The sequence below is a fragment of the Lemur catta genome, chromosome 13 (genome assembly GCF_020740605.2).
Source record: "Lemur catta isolate mLemCat1 chromosome 13, mLemCat1.pri, whole genome shotgun sequence".
NCBI lineage: Eukaryota > Metazoa > Chordata > Mammalia > Primates > Lemuridae > Lemur > Lemur catta.
This window is the reverse complement of record NC_059140.1, coordinates 21,951,923-21,968,322: the sequence shown is the minus strand read 5'-3', so window position 1 is coordinate 21,968,322 and position 16,400 is coordinate 21,951,923. Positions and strand designations below refer to the sequence as shown.

Genomic DNA, 16,400 nt, shown 5'->3' with positions numbered 1-16,400 from the left:
GACTACAGGTGTCCGCCACCGCGCCCAGCTCATAATTTCTTTTTTATGAATCACTATTAAAATATTTTCCAATAACGATAGAAAAATGCCCACTTTTTTCATGACCATAAAACATTTATCTGCATTCAGGGATTATATTTATCATCCACGATAAATTTAAAAGGACCTTAAAAAGCATATTTTTAGAAAGAAGTTTTATTGCTATGGCATATCGAAAAGATTTATTAGTGATTAAGGGAAACCGATAATTAGATGGGTAATGAAAGATACAGGGTTAACAGAAGAGTATCAAAAGGTAAATAAAATCTGACCTCACGTTCTAAATCACGCAACTGACTCTTGTCAAGAACTCAAAACTTTTGAAACATGCTCAATCACTTTGCAGTTATCATACTGTCTTATCCTGACCCCGTTCTTGCTTTTTGATGACAGAATTCTGGGAGTCAGGAGCCTAGGGTGCTGCTTTCTCACTTTGCTTTAGTTACATTTAAAGGCGAACCTAGAGAGTGCTTCCAAAACATATTGATGAAAAGAAAGTTAGCTCATTTGTTTGAGTAGTTATCTAGCAGACTACTGGCTATTTTCTTTTGTGTTGGATGGGACAAAAAAATAGTCACTAAATCCTTGATGTGAGCTTTTTTTCCTGACAATTTTGCATTTTTGGATGAGTAATTTTCTTGAAATTAGAATGCATGAGAAAAATCTGGTTACTCAGTGGTCCAGGTCGTTGGGCTTCTGTTAATCAGAAGTCTTACTGTATAATCATAATGTATTTTGGATGTTCTCCTTTATGTTATTTCTTCAACTCTTTGTCTGTATGGGTATTCTGATTACTTGATTACATCTGCCTGGCATAGTGCTTTTTAAAACAGCATTTATAATAACATTCTTCCATCTTAGCATGTAAGATGAGACTATGGAAAGACAATTGATAGTTGAAGCATGATTGTTTCCTTTTGCCTTTACTTAGTGTTTGGTGGTTGCAGGTTTGGGATAAAGAGAAATGAATATGATTATTGTCCTGGTTCAAAATGATTAGTTTATCAAGCTGAAGAAGGAGTATGTGGAGGCATAGGCCTGCCACCATTATCTCCTCACACAGAGCAGCTCCACTTTTCAAGGGTTTTACGTTTTTGGGGTTTTGCATACAATTTTTTTCATGAAAATAGGTTCTATTGAAACTAGATGCAGACATTTGATAGAGGGATACTTTACATATCAGTGTTATGGCTGAAGAGGTTTCTTGCCTAGCATTCTGCCTCTTTTAGCACTGATAAATTGTAGGTGTTTGGGTTCCTACACGATATATATTGGGGTCTTGTGGTCCTGTCTTCTTATTCTTGTATTCTCTTTTTATTAAGACTTCTGGATAGCAGACAAAAACTAAGAGTTGTGCTTTATGTTATTATTGATTGAGTTCTGTACATGCTACTCCAAAATATGGCACCTTGGCATATTGAATATTTTAAGTTTAAGGAATTGGAGAAAACAGCAAAAGTAGAAATGTCTCAGACCTTCCCCTACTATTCTTATCTGAAGCAGGTCATAACACCCAGGAAGGATTTTTTGAACTTCCCCTGAAACGGGTACTAAGGCCTTTCTGTGAGAGTTGCTGTTCCTGTATTGGGAAGAAAGGAGCATCTTTATCTCCAAGACTAAAGGACACAGAGAGGAATCTGAACAAACAGTCCATACCAAGTTTCCCCCAGTTTACTACACTTACACATACTCTTAGCTCCCTCATTTCTTCATGACTGGCCACTCTTCAGCAAACCTATATAAAAAACACTCAAGTTTAACTGTTTCTTTGGTTTTTCATTTCTTTATGCAGGCTCCTATGTCATGTAAAACTTATATTAAATAAATTGGTATGCTTCTCTTTTGTTAATCTGTCTTTTTTAATAGGTGCCCCAGCTATAAACTTACAAGTGTAGACGGAAAATATAATTTTCCTCCGCTACATTATTTTATTTAACTTTTCAATCAAACTTGCAAGGCAGCTGTTATCCACATTGTCACTCAAAGAAACAGAATCTTTAGACTCAGGGTCTAAAATTTCCCTTCTTTTTCTCTTTTTTTTCTTTCTTTATCTTTATCTATCTATCTATCTATCTATCTATCTATCTATCTATCTATCTATCTATCTATTTTTTTTTTATACAACCCTGGGAATTGTCCTAGTAGTAAAATTTCCCTTCTGTCTTGCTTTTGGGCAGAAGGGAAAGTATACATTTAGATTTAAAGACATTGACTTTACTACACATTGAATCCTTAACTTTTAATTTCCTTCTATATTGGAAGCCTTTAAATATCTGTATCTCATCCTGAACTTGTCTTATAACGTCTATCTGCCTCCTGAACATGAGTACTTGACCATTCCACAGGCCTCTCAACTCAGCTTGTGCAAAGTTGAAATCATTATCTCATCTCCCAAGCATTTATCTCCTCATATATGGGCTTTGCTCATTCCCAGTTCTATTTCCACTTCCTGCTCTGGGTGGATTTAATCCTCCCAGTCCATAATGGCCAGGAGAGAGCAGTCCAAGTGACACACTGCCATAGCTGTTCTGGTCATCAGGAGAACAAAGCTCCTTTCCCAAGCCAAGGTTCTTTGCAGGCAGCAATGCTAACAGGTGGAATAGGTGATGTAAAAATTATATACAGATACATGATTTATTGTTTATAACAACTCTCCCCAAAGGTCATAGGAGAATCAAGAGTTAGGCACCTTACTTTGCTGCTGCCCAGCATACAGTTCTGGCTATTCCTTTATGTTTAACTTCAGATCTTCACGTAATGCCTCATTCTTTATCTCAGCAGCCTCCTCCCTTACTTTTCTAGACCATGCCCAGTGATGGAGCTAACTGCATCGTATTTTGTTCTGTTTCTAATTCTTTTTACCTTATTAGCATTTTGTTTATTAGAATGACAAAAAACACAGAGAGGGAGATCCACTGTCAGGAAACTAAATGTTTTTTGTACAGAGTAGTTATTTATTTATTTATTTTTGAGACAGAGTCTCACTCTGTTGCCCAGGCTAGAGTGCCGTGGCGTCAGCCTAGCTCATAGCAACCTCAAACTCCTGGGCTCAAGCAATCCTCCTGCCTCAGCCTCCCGAGTAGCTGGGACTATAGGCATGTGCCACCATGCCCAGCTAATTTTCTATACATATATTTTTAGCTGTCCATATAATTTCTTTCTATTTTTAGTAGAGACGGGGTCTCGCTCCTGCTCAGGCTGGTCTCAAACTCCTGGCCTCAAGCAATCCTCCCACCTCGGCCTCCCAGAGTGCTAGGATTACAGGCGTGAGCCACCACGCCCAGCCCCAGAGTAGTTTTTTATTGAAACCATAACTCTACCTGGTCAAATTCCCACTGTTTTCTTGGCTCATCTTTTGTGGTCACAGGTTGTAAACATGGTGTACTCTATTTTGTTTATTTCTCTGAGTAATCAGTGATCTGTTTGTGTTCCCTGGAATTCGTCGATATCCTGTGGCCTTCATCCATGTTATCTCCTACATTTAGCTCAGAGCCTGGCATAAAGTTGGTTTCCGGTAAATGTGGATATTTGTGTTATACTAGCCACTATGCCACAGGGTATTGAGGATACAAAGATTATAAGATGATTTAAAAGTTGAACTTACAATTTAGATGGAGTGGTAGGATATTATATATAAATGTGTCATAGAAATTGCTTTTCCAAAGAAAATTGTTAATATCAAGCAGGAGTTCCTCATTACTTTCAGTTGTTTTTCTTTAAGTCAGCTTTGTTTCTTGTATCTATCCATGCTTGTACTAGACGCAATACAGTATTATATATTTTAATGTGCTAGTGCTTACTTTTAAGTTGTTTTTGCTATATAAATAATTAGTAAATATGCATATGGGTTTTTCTTTTTATAAAATTGTGACTCTATATCATGCTCTGTAATGTTTTTGTTATAAATTTCAACTTGTTTTTCTCCACAGGCAGCAGAAGATGTCATTTTCATTGGACCTGACAGACATGCTATTCAAGCCATGGGTGACAAGATTGAAAGCAAATTATTAGCTAAGAAAGCAAAGGTTAACACAATCCCTGGCTTTGATGGGGTAGTCAAGGTGAGAAGCTATTTTACTCTAAACTTTATTGTACATGTTTTCAAGCCACATTTGGTTAAAGGTCCAAAAGTGTCAGTTGTCAGCTTGGACATGGGAAATGTGAGGAAGTGTTATCGATACCTATTGACTGAGTAGTTTGTTTATTCTGAGAAAGAACTTGTGTAACAATGGCAGGAATTGAGGTTAATATTGTACCATCTCTACCAATAAAATACTTTTTCTCTTAATACTGAAAATTTTCTTGTGAGTTGAAGGGTAAAAGGGTAAATGGGTAAATGGGTATTTGATTTGCTGTTAGAACGTTGTCTACTATAGTTTCTTTCCCCTTGATTCTCTTGGGTAATATAAAACAATTAGTTTTTATTATTACTTCTGTTTATAATATCTGCAAGTGTCTTTATCGAAAGAGAAGTATTTAATTTCTGGAGTAGGAACATCTATTAATAATTTTATCTGTAAGGACACCAGCTTTTTCTGGGTCTTATGCTGCTTCTGTTTTCAGGTTCTTTCAAAATGTATAGTATGGAGTTGTGTAGCCTGATAATGTGGTTCCTTCCCAGCTAGCTTTTGCTTGCTTATAAAACTTCCTATTTCTGGCTTAAGGCTGCTCACAAAAGAATGAGGAGGGAGCCCGAGTCAACTACTTCAAGGCCTACTACCTGAAGGTAGCAAAGAGCCCATCCTGGGAGTCTCCATTGGGGTTAGCCTTTCTCTGCTACCACAAATGGATTAGAGTAACCTGTTTTCATAGGAAAGATTGTGGTGGGAGCCTCTAAAAGACCTTGTGCAACATTTACAGTTTTTCTAAACCTCCCTGCCTTTCTGTGTGATTTGTGGTCTCAAGTCACTCTCAGGGTCATCCTATTTCCCACTTCTAATAGGTCTTCCTGTTTTCCCCTTCCTCTTCTCTCTTCTAAATTATCCTTGGTGAAATGATGCCATTTAGAAAGATAAAAACATGAATTTGAGTTACAAATTTAATGCATTTAAAGAGCAGAAATCTGACTCAGAGAGACCACAGACTTAGCCTGAGATAAACCCATGAGAATCTCATAATGGCATATTGAATGTGTTTGTGCAACTCATATCTTGGGCTCCCAACGTAATGGTTGGCCATTTCTAATTGCAAATCTGACAATGTGTAATATCTTGTTGGTTTAAAATTTGGAGAGAAGATCTCTCCTAGACCCAGTCTTCTATGGACAAAACAAGACAGAAGAATGTATTGAGGGTTCCCAGGTAAATGTTGTCCTGTTTGAATGCTGATTTGATGAAACCTTAAGAATTCACTGGGTTCTGAAGTCAGCATGAAGACATACTGGGCCTATGCCTGTTTTCTTCCATGTGAACTTTGACTTACGAACTCAGGACAAAAAGTATTGAGGACATTTTGTTAGTAACAAAGGTTTCCTCCAATATTACTGATCGGTTTTCAAATCTGATCAAAAAATCAAAGGATTCCTCATTCCTAGGCTTCCTTTAAAGGAAATTGGAGCTCTACCCAATGTGAGACTCATCTTACCATTGTGGTTGGGGAGACTTCTGAGTGGAGGGCTCAGTGGGCATCAGAGGAGCTTACAGGTGCTGAATCTATTAATAGGTTCTTCAACTGGGGCTATTAGTGGGTCTTGAACAGATCTCAGTGAACTGTATGAGATTGCCTAAAAGTGGATGGTATCCTTTACTGTAGTAGGTAATAAACTTGGTTTTGCTTGTTCAACAGGTTATTTTGGTTGTCTTCTCCAGGAGGCTGCATTTGAATTTGTAGTCTCTTTTCTATAGTAAATTTGGAAAACATGGAAAAGTAGAAGAAAAGAAATCTGCTTATCTTTTCAGTTTTTCCCCTTGTATGCACTAGATGATTTATAACATCGTATTACACTCTCAAATAATGATTGATTCTCATTGTCTCTGTTAACTTTACCTATGGTACATAGTCCTTAACACCTATTTCTGAAGTAATTTGTTAAGCCACAATGGAATCTGTAGGTTATAGTTTTCAGATAAGCAGTTAAAAGTGATTTTTAAGAAATGTCCTTTTATTTCTGTGGGAAATAACTTTTAATACTTGTTTTATTTCTGGTTTGTTTTTATTTCAAGAGGATATACGTATTTTTCTTTTAAATTATTAGGTTAGAGTTCTTGTTCAGTAACTCTACATTCATTTGGAACTATACTGCTTTTCACATTTTGTAATTTAGATTTAATGGGTAGAAGATTACTTTTGAGGGTATCTATGCAGATAGAGGTTTGCAGATGAAAATAAATAGTGCAACATTTTGGAATATCTTGTTTTAGCAACTGTATTAATAACAGTGTTGCATTGGGGGAATGCATATGCTAATTATAGTGTAGATAACTCTAGCTTTTTAAAAATCCATAGAGTTCTTTAAAATTAGTTTGTATTTTTAAGTATTTTTAAGGCTAAATTCTTTTCTTGGTGACTATATTCTACTTTCTTTCCTCTTTTCAAACATTCTGTATGGGACTTAAGTGGTCTTCTAGAACTGTTTTATGTTATTCAGTTCTTGAATCATCCTTTTTAATAGAAAGAAACTAATGTTTTAAAATATAGTTCTCAAGTGGTCATCTGGTATCAAGTATTTGTCTTTAACAAGTTTAGTTTTTTTATTTTTTATTTTTTGAGACAGAGTCTCACTCTGTCACCCTGGGTAGAGTACAGTGACGTCATTGTAGCTCTCTGCAACCTCAAACTCCTGGGCTCAAGCAACCCTCTTGCTTCAGCTTCCTAAGTAGCTGGGACTACAGGCATGCCATGACACCCGGCTAATTTTTCTATTTTTAGTAGAGATGAGGTCTTACTATTGTTCAGGCTGGTCTCAAACTCCTGAGCTTAAGCATTCCTCCTGCCTCAGCCTCCCAGAGTGCTAGAAAGTTTAGTTTTATTCAACATTTTATTACCTTACTCTGAGGACTTGAGAGCAGAGTGAAAAGTGTGTACGTGAAGATGTTGGAGGACAATAATTAGAATCCCAGCTCATTTTTTATTTTTAAGCAAAGAATAACGTGCCACAGGCCCTTAATTCAAAGAGCTTAAATTCCCCTTGGAGAAACCTATAAATATTCAGGCAACTTAATACATTTTAATAATGCTAAGCTCAGGGTGTATGGGTTCCATACAGGAAAAGCATGTAACCTAGTTTTTAGAGTGATGCTGCAGATTTACCAAAGAAAATGATAGCTCAGTGATTCCCGACATTGAGTACTTACGAGTTAGCTAAAAAGTGAGAGTGATGATGAGACACAGCTCTATTGTCAGTGAAAACATCTTATTGCAAAAGCTCAGAGCTGAGAGACCGCGGGAGCTCTAGAAAACTGCAGATGTGCAGTGTGACAGGCCATAGTTGGGAGAGGGAGCTAGAGAGAAAATTAAGATCCAGATATGTATGGCCTTGAATGATGTGCAACTGATTTTGGAGGCTATTCTTGTGGCTTTGGGGAGTCTCTGATTAGTTTCATGCAGAAGAATTAACGTGACAGAATTGTAGAGTTAGAAAACTCATTTTGGTTTGCTGTGTAGGAAAATGGATTGGAGCAGAGCAAAACTTGAGGTTGATAGACAAATTGGGATCCTCTTCCTTTAAGCCAGGCAAGAAATGACAGGGGCCTAAAATAAAGTATGCAGCAAAGTAGGTGATTTTTCCCCCCTCCCCTTCCCTCTCAAAGTAGGTGATTTTGAGAAAGAGAGTGGAAGTGGAATCTATAGGGTTTTGTCATCTGTTCAATGTCAGGTGTGAAGCAAAGGGAGGAATCACCATGATTATATCGCTGCATTTGGTTGTGATACCTGTCAGCACGCCAGTTTTGGAAGAAATTCACTTAATGTCTCTGAGTTCTGATTATTCATTGAGAGGAAATAATAATATCCATTTACACCGTAGAGCAGAGTATGGTCATGTATTTGAATGAGTTTTGTAAATTATGCAGTGTAGATTTAAAGTAGTAATTGTTTTTATCACCTAATTAGCCAGATTTTAAAAACTGTCCTCTTGCTTTATAGCAGAAGGAGGCAAATAACAAAAAGGCTAATGTGAAGGAAATCATTTTAAAAAAGCATAAAAACCAAAAAGTTAGCAACAAGCTGTGTCGTAGCAATTAGGAAGTACAATATTAAATGCCAGTATAATATTAAACATTTGTCTCTGCTAAACCAAGAATAATTGATTTTCCTAATGATAGATCAAAGGCTTTATATTTTTGAAAAAAGACTCAATTATATTTACTATATTGTATTAACAATTATAGAAAAGTATACTAAATTTTAGAAAGATTTGAAAGCATATTAAAACAGTCGTCTTCTTGACTTTGAGTGAACTGGAAAATACAATCAGCTGGAGGCCATTCCTGAGCCCAGGATTGTTGAAAAGTTTTGCTTTACTTTATATATGAATGCAAGATAGTTGAGGATTTACTTTTTTGTTGTAGAGATAGCTCTTACACATAGTGTTTTAAAGTCTTGAAGCAATGATTTTTTTTTTTTTAAGTTGCTGATTCCATTTTAAAACTAGCTGAGGAAAGTGAACTCCTTAGCGTCTGTATGAATGAGTAGAAGAATTCTCATCCAGACAGTAGAAAATTAAGGGTTGGTAAATAGGCTGTAGAAAGTGAGAAAGAAGTGTAGTCTGAATCATGGATGGTAGAGTCAGTATTTGATGCTAACGTTGCCATAAAAATACATTGGGTGTTTAGTATCTGGGGAGAATGATATGAATTTGCCTTTCATGTATTTTTTCCTGCCCTTCCCTGCTCTTTTCCTCTGTTCATCAGCAGTAATGGGTTCAACAGATCCATCTGATCCGGTGTGTTATGAAAAGTGCATGCTTTTTGCAGTATTATAGTGCCAATATTAGTTCTATGTTATATAGTTTCAGAGGGTGAGTAATGAATGACACAGGTTATAACACCTAAGGCCAGGCAGGGAGGGAACAAACTTGGTGGCTTGGGGTGGTGGATGGCTCATTTTATCACAGATTACTAACTTTAATTGAGCGCCCACTATGGGCTAGGTACTGTTCTAGTGTGTTTCAGCCTTAATTTACTTCATCTTCTCAATAATCCTATGAGGTAGATACTGTTGTTATTGTCCATTTTACAGACGAGGACACTGAATACCAGAGAGGCACCCTAGGAACTAGATCACAATCACAGAGCTGGTATTGGCACCCATGCCTTTCTGGCTCTAGTGCCTGCACTCTTAACTGCTGGGCTCAGTTGCCTCAAAGGTGGATGCTCTAGAGTATTAACAAATAAGGCATCTGAGTTAACTCTTTTTACATTTTTGTGATCTACGTAGTTGGTTTTGGTAGCATCATTCACCCCCTCCTATCATATTTGTTATCTGAGCACTTTTGCTGACAAAAATAACACTTGTTTCTGTACTTTTATTTTCTCAATTTTATTACTTTTTTTTTTTTTTTTTGAGACAGAGTCTCCCTCTGTTGCCCGGCTAGAGTGAGTGCCATGGCATCAGCCTAGCTCACAGCAACCTCAAACTCCTGGGCTTAAGCAATCCTACTGCCTCAGCCTCCCGAGTAGCTGGGACCACAGGCATGCGCCACTATGCCCGGCTAATTTTTTCTCTATATATTTTTAGTTGTCCAGCTAATTTCTTTCTATTTTTAGTAGAGTCGGGGTCTCACTCTTGCTCAGGCTGGTCTCGAACTCCTGAGCTCAAACGATCCGCCTGCCTCAGCCTCCCAGAGTGCTAGGATTACAGGTGTGAGCCACCGTGCCCGGCCAGTTTTATTACTTTTGATATGAAAGTAAAAATATTCTAAACACTTCAAATGAAAATTGTATAAGGTAATGGGTAGCATCAAATTTGGCTTATTCCTTCTGCAGAAAATTGTTGTATTTGACTTTTTCTTCCATTTTGGGGTGATTTATCACACCTGTTAGAAATTTTCTTTTAATTTTAAAATATTATGTTGAAAAGTACTTTAACAGAATCTACTGTTTTAAGCCCTTTAGTATTTTCAATTATTATATATCATATAATTGGTAAATGTGAGAACTATCTTAAGAATGTTCTAAAGAAAGAAGGTTAAGCAGAATCAGCTCTGCTTTTTCTTCAGATATTGCCATGTTGGATTTGTGAAGAGGTAATGATGTTTTTTTTTTTTTTTTTTTGAGACAGAGTCTCACTCTGTCACCCAGACTAGAGTGCCGTGGCATCAGCTTAGCTCACAGCAACCTCAAACTCCTGGGCTCAAGCGATCCTCCTGCCTCAGCCTCCCTAGTAGCTGGGACTACAGGTGTGCACCACCACGCACAGCTAATTTTTTCTATTTTTAATAGAGACAAGGGACTCGCTCTAGCTCAGGCTGGTCTTGAACTCCTGCCCTCAAGTGATCCTCCTGCCTCGGCCTCCCAGAGTGCTAGGATTGCAGGGGTGAGCCATCACACCTGGCTGGTAATGATGTTTTGTTTAAAAGAGATTTGTTTTATATAAATAAAGAACAAAGTATCCTTGGTAAAGTTTAATATTTATGTTATATTTTCATTACATTTTAATATCTGTAAGTTGAAATGAACCTGTTTTCTTTTCTTTTTCTTTTTATTTTTTTGGAGATAGTCTTGCTCTGTTGCCCTGGCTAGAGTGCAGTGGTGTCATCATAGCTCACTGCAATCTCGAACTTCTGATCTTAAGTGATCCTCCCCTTTCTGCCTCCCAGAGTGCTAGGATTATAGGTGTCAGTCCCGCACCTGCCTCTGTTGCTTTTTAATATAACTTAAACTTGTGGCCTTTCAAATTGAAAATGCACTGCCCTATAAAGTTTGATTTTTTTTTTTTTTTGCTTAATGAAATACTTTACTTAAAAATTATAAATAGAGTAGCACTATGTTTTCTTAAATAAGAATAGGCTTTATGAAACCTAAATTTCAAACTTTTGAAGTGGCGCAATGTGATGGAAAAAAGTACTTGATTTAGAAATCAGAGGCAAGGTAAATATTGGACTTGCTTTTGCCAGTGTCAACAATATTTCATTGAGTGTACTTCGTTTTAAGCTGAAACAAAACTGAAGCCTGCCTGGTTCTTGAGTCTCTACTTTGACCCCACTCACTGCCTTTGGATGGAACTTTACTCACTTATAAAATTGCTGCTCTGTGGATTAGTAGTACCATTGGTATTTGAGTTTGTGTCTTATCCTAAAAGAGTTATTTTTATGAAAGTTGATGTATAGTTGTTTGTTTACTGAACAAATAATGTGTTGATCGTGTCGATTTGCTAAGCTCTGGGGTTCAGTGGGGAGCAGGACAGAGCTGGTCACTGCCCTCATGGAGGTGAGGTGTGACCAGGGCTGTCATGATTGCTGGACACTGTGTGTGTGCTCACACAGCAGGGGCACCTAGCCTGGTGTGGGAGGACTGGGCAGGCTTCCTAAAGAAAGTGTCATTTAGGTGAAACTGGAAGCATGCCACCCCTGACTGAGAGGAAATGATAATTTTTCTCTCAACTTGACTATTACTTCCCAACTGCCTCTCAAGATACTCATTCGTTTGTTGATTTGTTTGTTCGTTCCTTCAACAACTGTTGATTAAATAACACTGTGCCAGGGATTGTTGTAGGCATTTGAAATCTGTCACTGAACCAATTAGACAGAGATTCCTGCCCTTATGGAACTTACATTTTAATGGGGTAGGGAGATACAGAAGGTGGACGGACGATACACATGATAAATAAGTAAATGATGTGCCAAAATTCTTCAGAATGCAGCTAGAGCGAGGCCCTTTGTTTCCTTGTTGAAGTTCAGTCTCTTCCATGTGGCCTGGGAGGCCCTGCTTGGCTCTGTAGCTGCTTTTATTTGTTAGGTCTCTTTTCAGTCACCATGCCTGAGAAGGTTTCCAGGAATCTGTTTTTGAATCAGAGATCCCCTGTCGTCCTGTGTCCTTCTCACGACTTCTACATAACATGCATCACAATAGTCATTTCTTAGCTGCTGTGTAGTGATATTTAAGGTTTTTCTTTTCCACTAGCCTGTAAATTACCTGATGGCTAGGATGTACCTTTCTTGTGCCCTCCTGTGTTGTCAGGGCCTGATACATGTCCTGTTGTGATAAGAGCTGGTTTGGGGAAGGGAGGTGAAACAGGGGAGTTCCTGGCTGAGCCAGGCTGGGGAGAGTGCCTGGGACTTGGAGTGGAGGGCAAAGTGTGAGGTGGACAGGAAGTGGGGCGAGACTGGTGGCCCAGGCAGGTAGGATCGAGTATTGAAACCAAGTTAGTGAGTTCGAACTTGGTTGTGAGGTAATAGGGAATCACGAAAAGCTTATGTGGATTTTGGGGAGTACTAGTTTATTTTGATAATATTAAATGCTCTGGAAATCATTAATTAGACACCTTCAAGCATGACTGATTTAATTTTTAAACTATGGAAACAAAAAGTATAGAATTATGATTCTTATGGTAAAAAAGTTGAGTGTGTATGTAAGGGTACACAGTCGTAACAAACAGTTCCTCTTTTTCCCCCAGTTTTCAATCCAACTTTTTTTTTTTTTTGAGTTGTGGGGGGCATCTCACTATTTTGCCCAGGCTGGTCTTGAACTATTGGGCTCAAAGGATCCTCCCACCTCAACCTCCCTAGTAGCTGGAATTACAGGTATGAGCCACCAGCTCTTCAATCCTACTTTTGAGCAGTAAGTAGAGTTTTTTAGAGCTGTCCATGTGTAAGCTCATGTGCATTCAGATGTATATTTCTGTCTTAACGTAGATAAGGTCGTACTATATGTACTACAACCCCCCCAATGTATATTTTGCATATCTTTAAAGTGTAAGAGTTATCCTTTTAAAACCTGATTGATTTCCATCCCCCCCCTTGCTCACCCCCCTCATAGCCAATAGAACCAAGGCATTTGGGGTGCTCTACCTGTACCATATCCCGTAAGGCTAGGCCAGAACAGGGCCATGCTCCATGCTTACTCTTGGGCTTTTCTGCCACATCCTTACTGTGTTTCAACTTTAGCCTCATAAACTTTCTTTCGTATTAAGTATTTTCCTAATCTAGGGGTTTTGTAAATGTTGTTCCTCTGTCTACAATTCCTTTTTCCTAATCTTTCCGTGGTGGCTAGTTGTTTGTATCCTTAAGGCTGAAAATTTTACTCCAAAGGCCCTTTCTGAGTAATCTGTCTAAAACAGGTTCTCCCTTTCATTCCCTGCCTTAGTGCTCTTTGTTTCCATATAACATTTATTTTAATTTTCAATTGATGTTTGTTTATTTTCTGTTTCTCTTGTTTGGCTGAAATAAGCTATATGAGGGTAGAAACTGTATTTCATATTGCTGGGTAAATACTTGCTGAATTAATGTATAAATGGATGATCAGTAAGAACATATGGATCAACCACATTCTTTTTAAAGACTATGTAATATTGAATTTTTGAATGTACCATATGTGGTACTAGTCCCTTATTGAAGGCCTATTAAATTGTTTTTCAGATTTTTTTTCTTATTAAACCACCAACAAATGGAAAATAATAAATTTCTTTGTATGTTTCTCTGTGTGCATGCATGTGAGTATATCTCTTGGACAACTTGCCAAGAGGAAAATTGCCAGGTCAAAAGATAAAATGTCCTCAAACTCTTTATAAATATTGACAATTTCTTTTAAAAAAAGATTGTACCATTTTCTATAACACTACTAATGTGAGAAGTGCTTGTTTACCTTTAAGTCACCACTCCTAGCCATTATCAAAATTTAATTTTCTAGATGAAAAGTGGGATCTCATTGTTTCAGATTGTATTTCTGTAATTATGACTAAGGGTGAATGTATTATCCTTTTGGAATTGTTTTTATGTGAACTTAATCTTTTTGCTCATTTTTCTTAGTGATTGTTGGTATTTTTCTAGTCACTTCAGAGTTTTCTGAAAAACTTTTGTACCTATGACATTATAGGGAATTTTTACAGTGTGATATGTCACTCAATGCCATTGAATTTGGAGCTCTATGGGGCTTTTTATCTTTTCAAAAGTAATTTTATACAGCCCAATAATAAAATTAAATGCGCTGAAAGACCATATTGGAGTTGAGTGTATTAAGTAGTTTATTATTGAAACTGATAATAGGGTTTTTAATGTCTAGCACATAATAGGTGCCCAATAAAGTATTTTGGGATGAATGAGTGACAAGTGAAAAGTTAATTTTTAAGGCAATTTGATTTTACTTGCAAGTTCATTTAGTAGAATTTGATTTTCATAGTAAGAAAACTTAAGCATACTGATTAGTTGAAAGGTAAGATTGTTTTGTGGCTGTTCATAGAAGTGTTGGTTTTGTAATAGTTACAGAATGTTGAGAAGTTTTGCTATGTGTATATATACATCTATATCTACATATGTACACACAACAGATCTCTAGCATGTATATATATGTGATAAAATATGACTAATGAATTCTATGAATTATCCCTTAAAACTTGCCTATTCTCTCAAGATAACTTTTTAGATAGCAGTTTACTTTCTCTCATCGCATTTGAAAGAAATGTTAAAAGTTTCCTTCTAGGCTTATTATAATCCAGTCTTCATCAGCCATCACTCTTCCTGTATTTTGTTCAAGAGGCACTAATTGTTCGCATTTGGCAGGTTTAACACTTCCTGACAGAGAGGCTATTAAGGGGAAGTATTCTCCAATAACTGTCACTGACTGGAACAAAGAACCTTCCAACTCAATGTGTGGAAACCACTAACATTCTTAAATGACCCTTTTCATGGATTTTTATCCCTTTAAGCTAAAATTTGGAGAATGTAGGGTCAGTGAAAACAGCAAGGTGTAATAAAGCAGTAAACCTTGATTTTGGAGGGCTAGGGTGGGAGGTATAGATTTATCTCTGACTTGAAAACAATTGTTATTTGGAAAATCTCATTAGCAGATGTGACTGCTTGGAGGGAAAAAAAAAAGACTTAAAACTGATGTCGCTTTCAGGACTGCTTTGAACTTAACAAGCACCTATTTGTGGAGCAGACTGGCTAATGAAAGGAAATTAAATTTTTCTGACAACTTCCCCTGCCAACCTCCTTATTCAGGGGATGTTATTAGGTACTGAAGACTTTTAAGGAAGATTTTTTTTTTATTAGACATAAATGAACCAGTTATAAACATCCCCCTGCCCCTCCCCCTCCACTTTTAGGGGAGAATTCTGACATAGTTCTCTACATTTTAAATGTATTAGCTGAAAAGCTTAAACACTGGGCTTCACTTCAATATTTTTAGTTGTTTTCTAATAATTCAGGTATACTTACCAGCTTTGGTTTTAAAACAATATTGTCAGTCCTTGTGGTAGATTAATTTGTGTCACTGAATTATAAAAAATAATTAAATTTAGAAGGAGGCTTGATTTCAACATTCTTTTTATTGTTATTCTGGGAAATGTATCAGGAGTGTCCTATGTTGAGTGTGTTAGGTGAAAGTTAATGATCAATGAAATGACTTAAATTCAAGGGAAGTTTTTGTCTTTTTAGCTTCTAAGAGGCACATGTGGGGTTGGTTGATATTTAGCAGTAACTAATCCTTATGTTGATAAACTCTTATTTCATAGTGTTTAGGAAAGCTTTTTCTCTCCTTGGCTTTATTTCCCCTCTACTAGTTGAGGGAAATTGAAATTAAGGTTTTAATTTATATAACAAGATACAATTGTAAAGGTAGAATATGTACCTGGACGAAAGCATGAAATAAAAAATAAAACAGAAAAGGTAATGGAGATTACCAAAGGGATTTTTTTTTAACTATCAGTAATTCCTGTAGATACTGGAAATTTACTTTTTTATTTCTAGAAAATCCATTGAGCTCCTCCCAAACAATAGAGAATCAACTCCCCCTGCTGACAGAATCTAGGAAAACATGACACCTAAATATCAGAAACAAGCTGGCTGCGGACAAGCTTTAATGATCTGATTTATGATTCAGTATTGAATGTAAACATCTAAATTCTGCCATTAAATTCCAGCAACTGCACCAAATCATTGGCAATTCTGATACTGCTTCCTGCCAGCTCATTTCAAACTGCTTTGAGTTTCTTAATATAATAATGATGAGGTAGAATTTACATTCCACTTATGGTATTAATTTTACATTTCTCTGAATGAAAAGGGTTAGAAGGTTGTAAAATTGAACATTAAATGAATCAGAGGAGACAGTAGTGCAATATATGACTGCCCTAAAGACATTGTGCAATGCCTCATGGGATTAATGTTGAGTCTCATTTCCTGCTTTTACAGGATGCAGATGAAGCTGTCAGAATTGCAAGGGAAATTGGTAAGTCCTTAAATTAACTTTGGTAGGGTTTCTATGTCT

At 37.0% G+C, this 16,400-nt stretch overlaps 1 protein-coding gene across 2 annotated transcripts in view; it reads left to right on the top strand.

Annotated features, from left to right (window-relative positions):
• Window positions 1-16,400, top strand: part of PCCA (propionyl-CoA carboxylase subunit alpha) — a 364,494-nt gene that overhangs the window by 98,589 nt on the left and 249,505 nt on the right. For both annotated transcript variants that reach the window (XM_045567353.1, XM_045567354.1), the window contains exons 7-8: window positions 3,969-4,100; window positions 16,325-16,361. In XM_045567353.1, coding sequence (XP_045423309.1) covers window positions 3,969-4,100; window positions 16,325-16,361 — 169 coding nt within the window. The remainder of the gene's footprint in view (window positions 1-3,968; window positions 4,101-16,324; window positions 16,362-16,400) is intronic.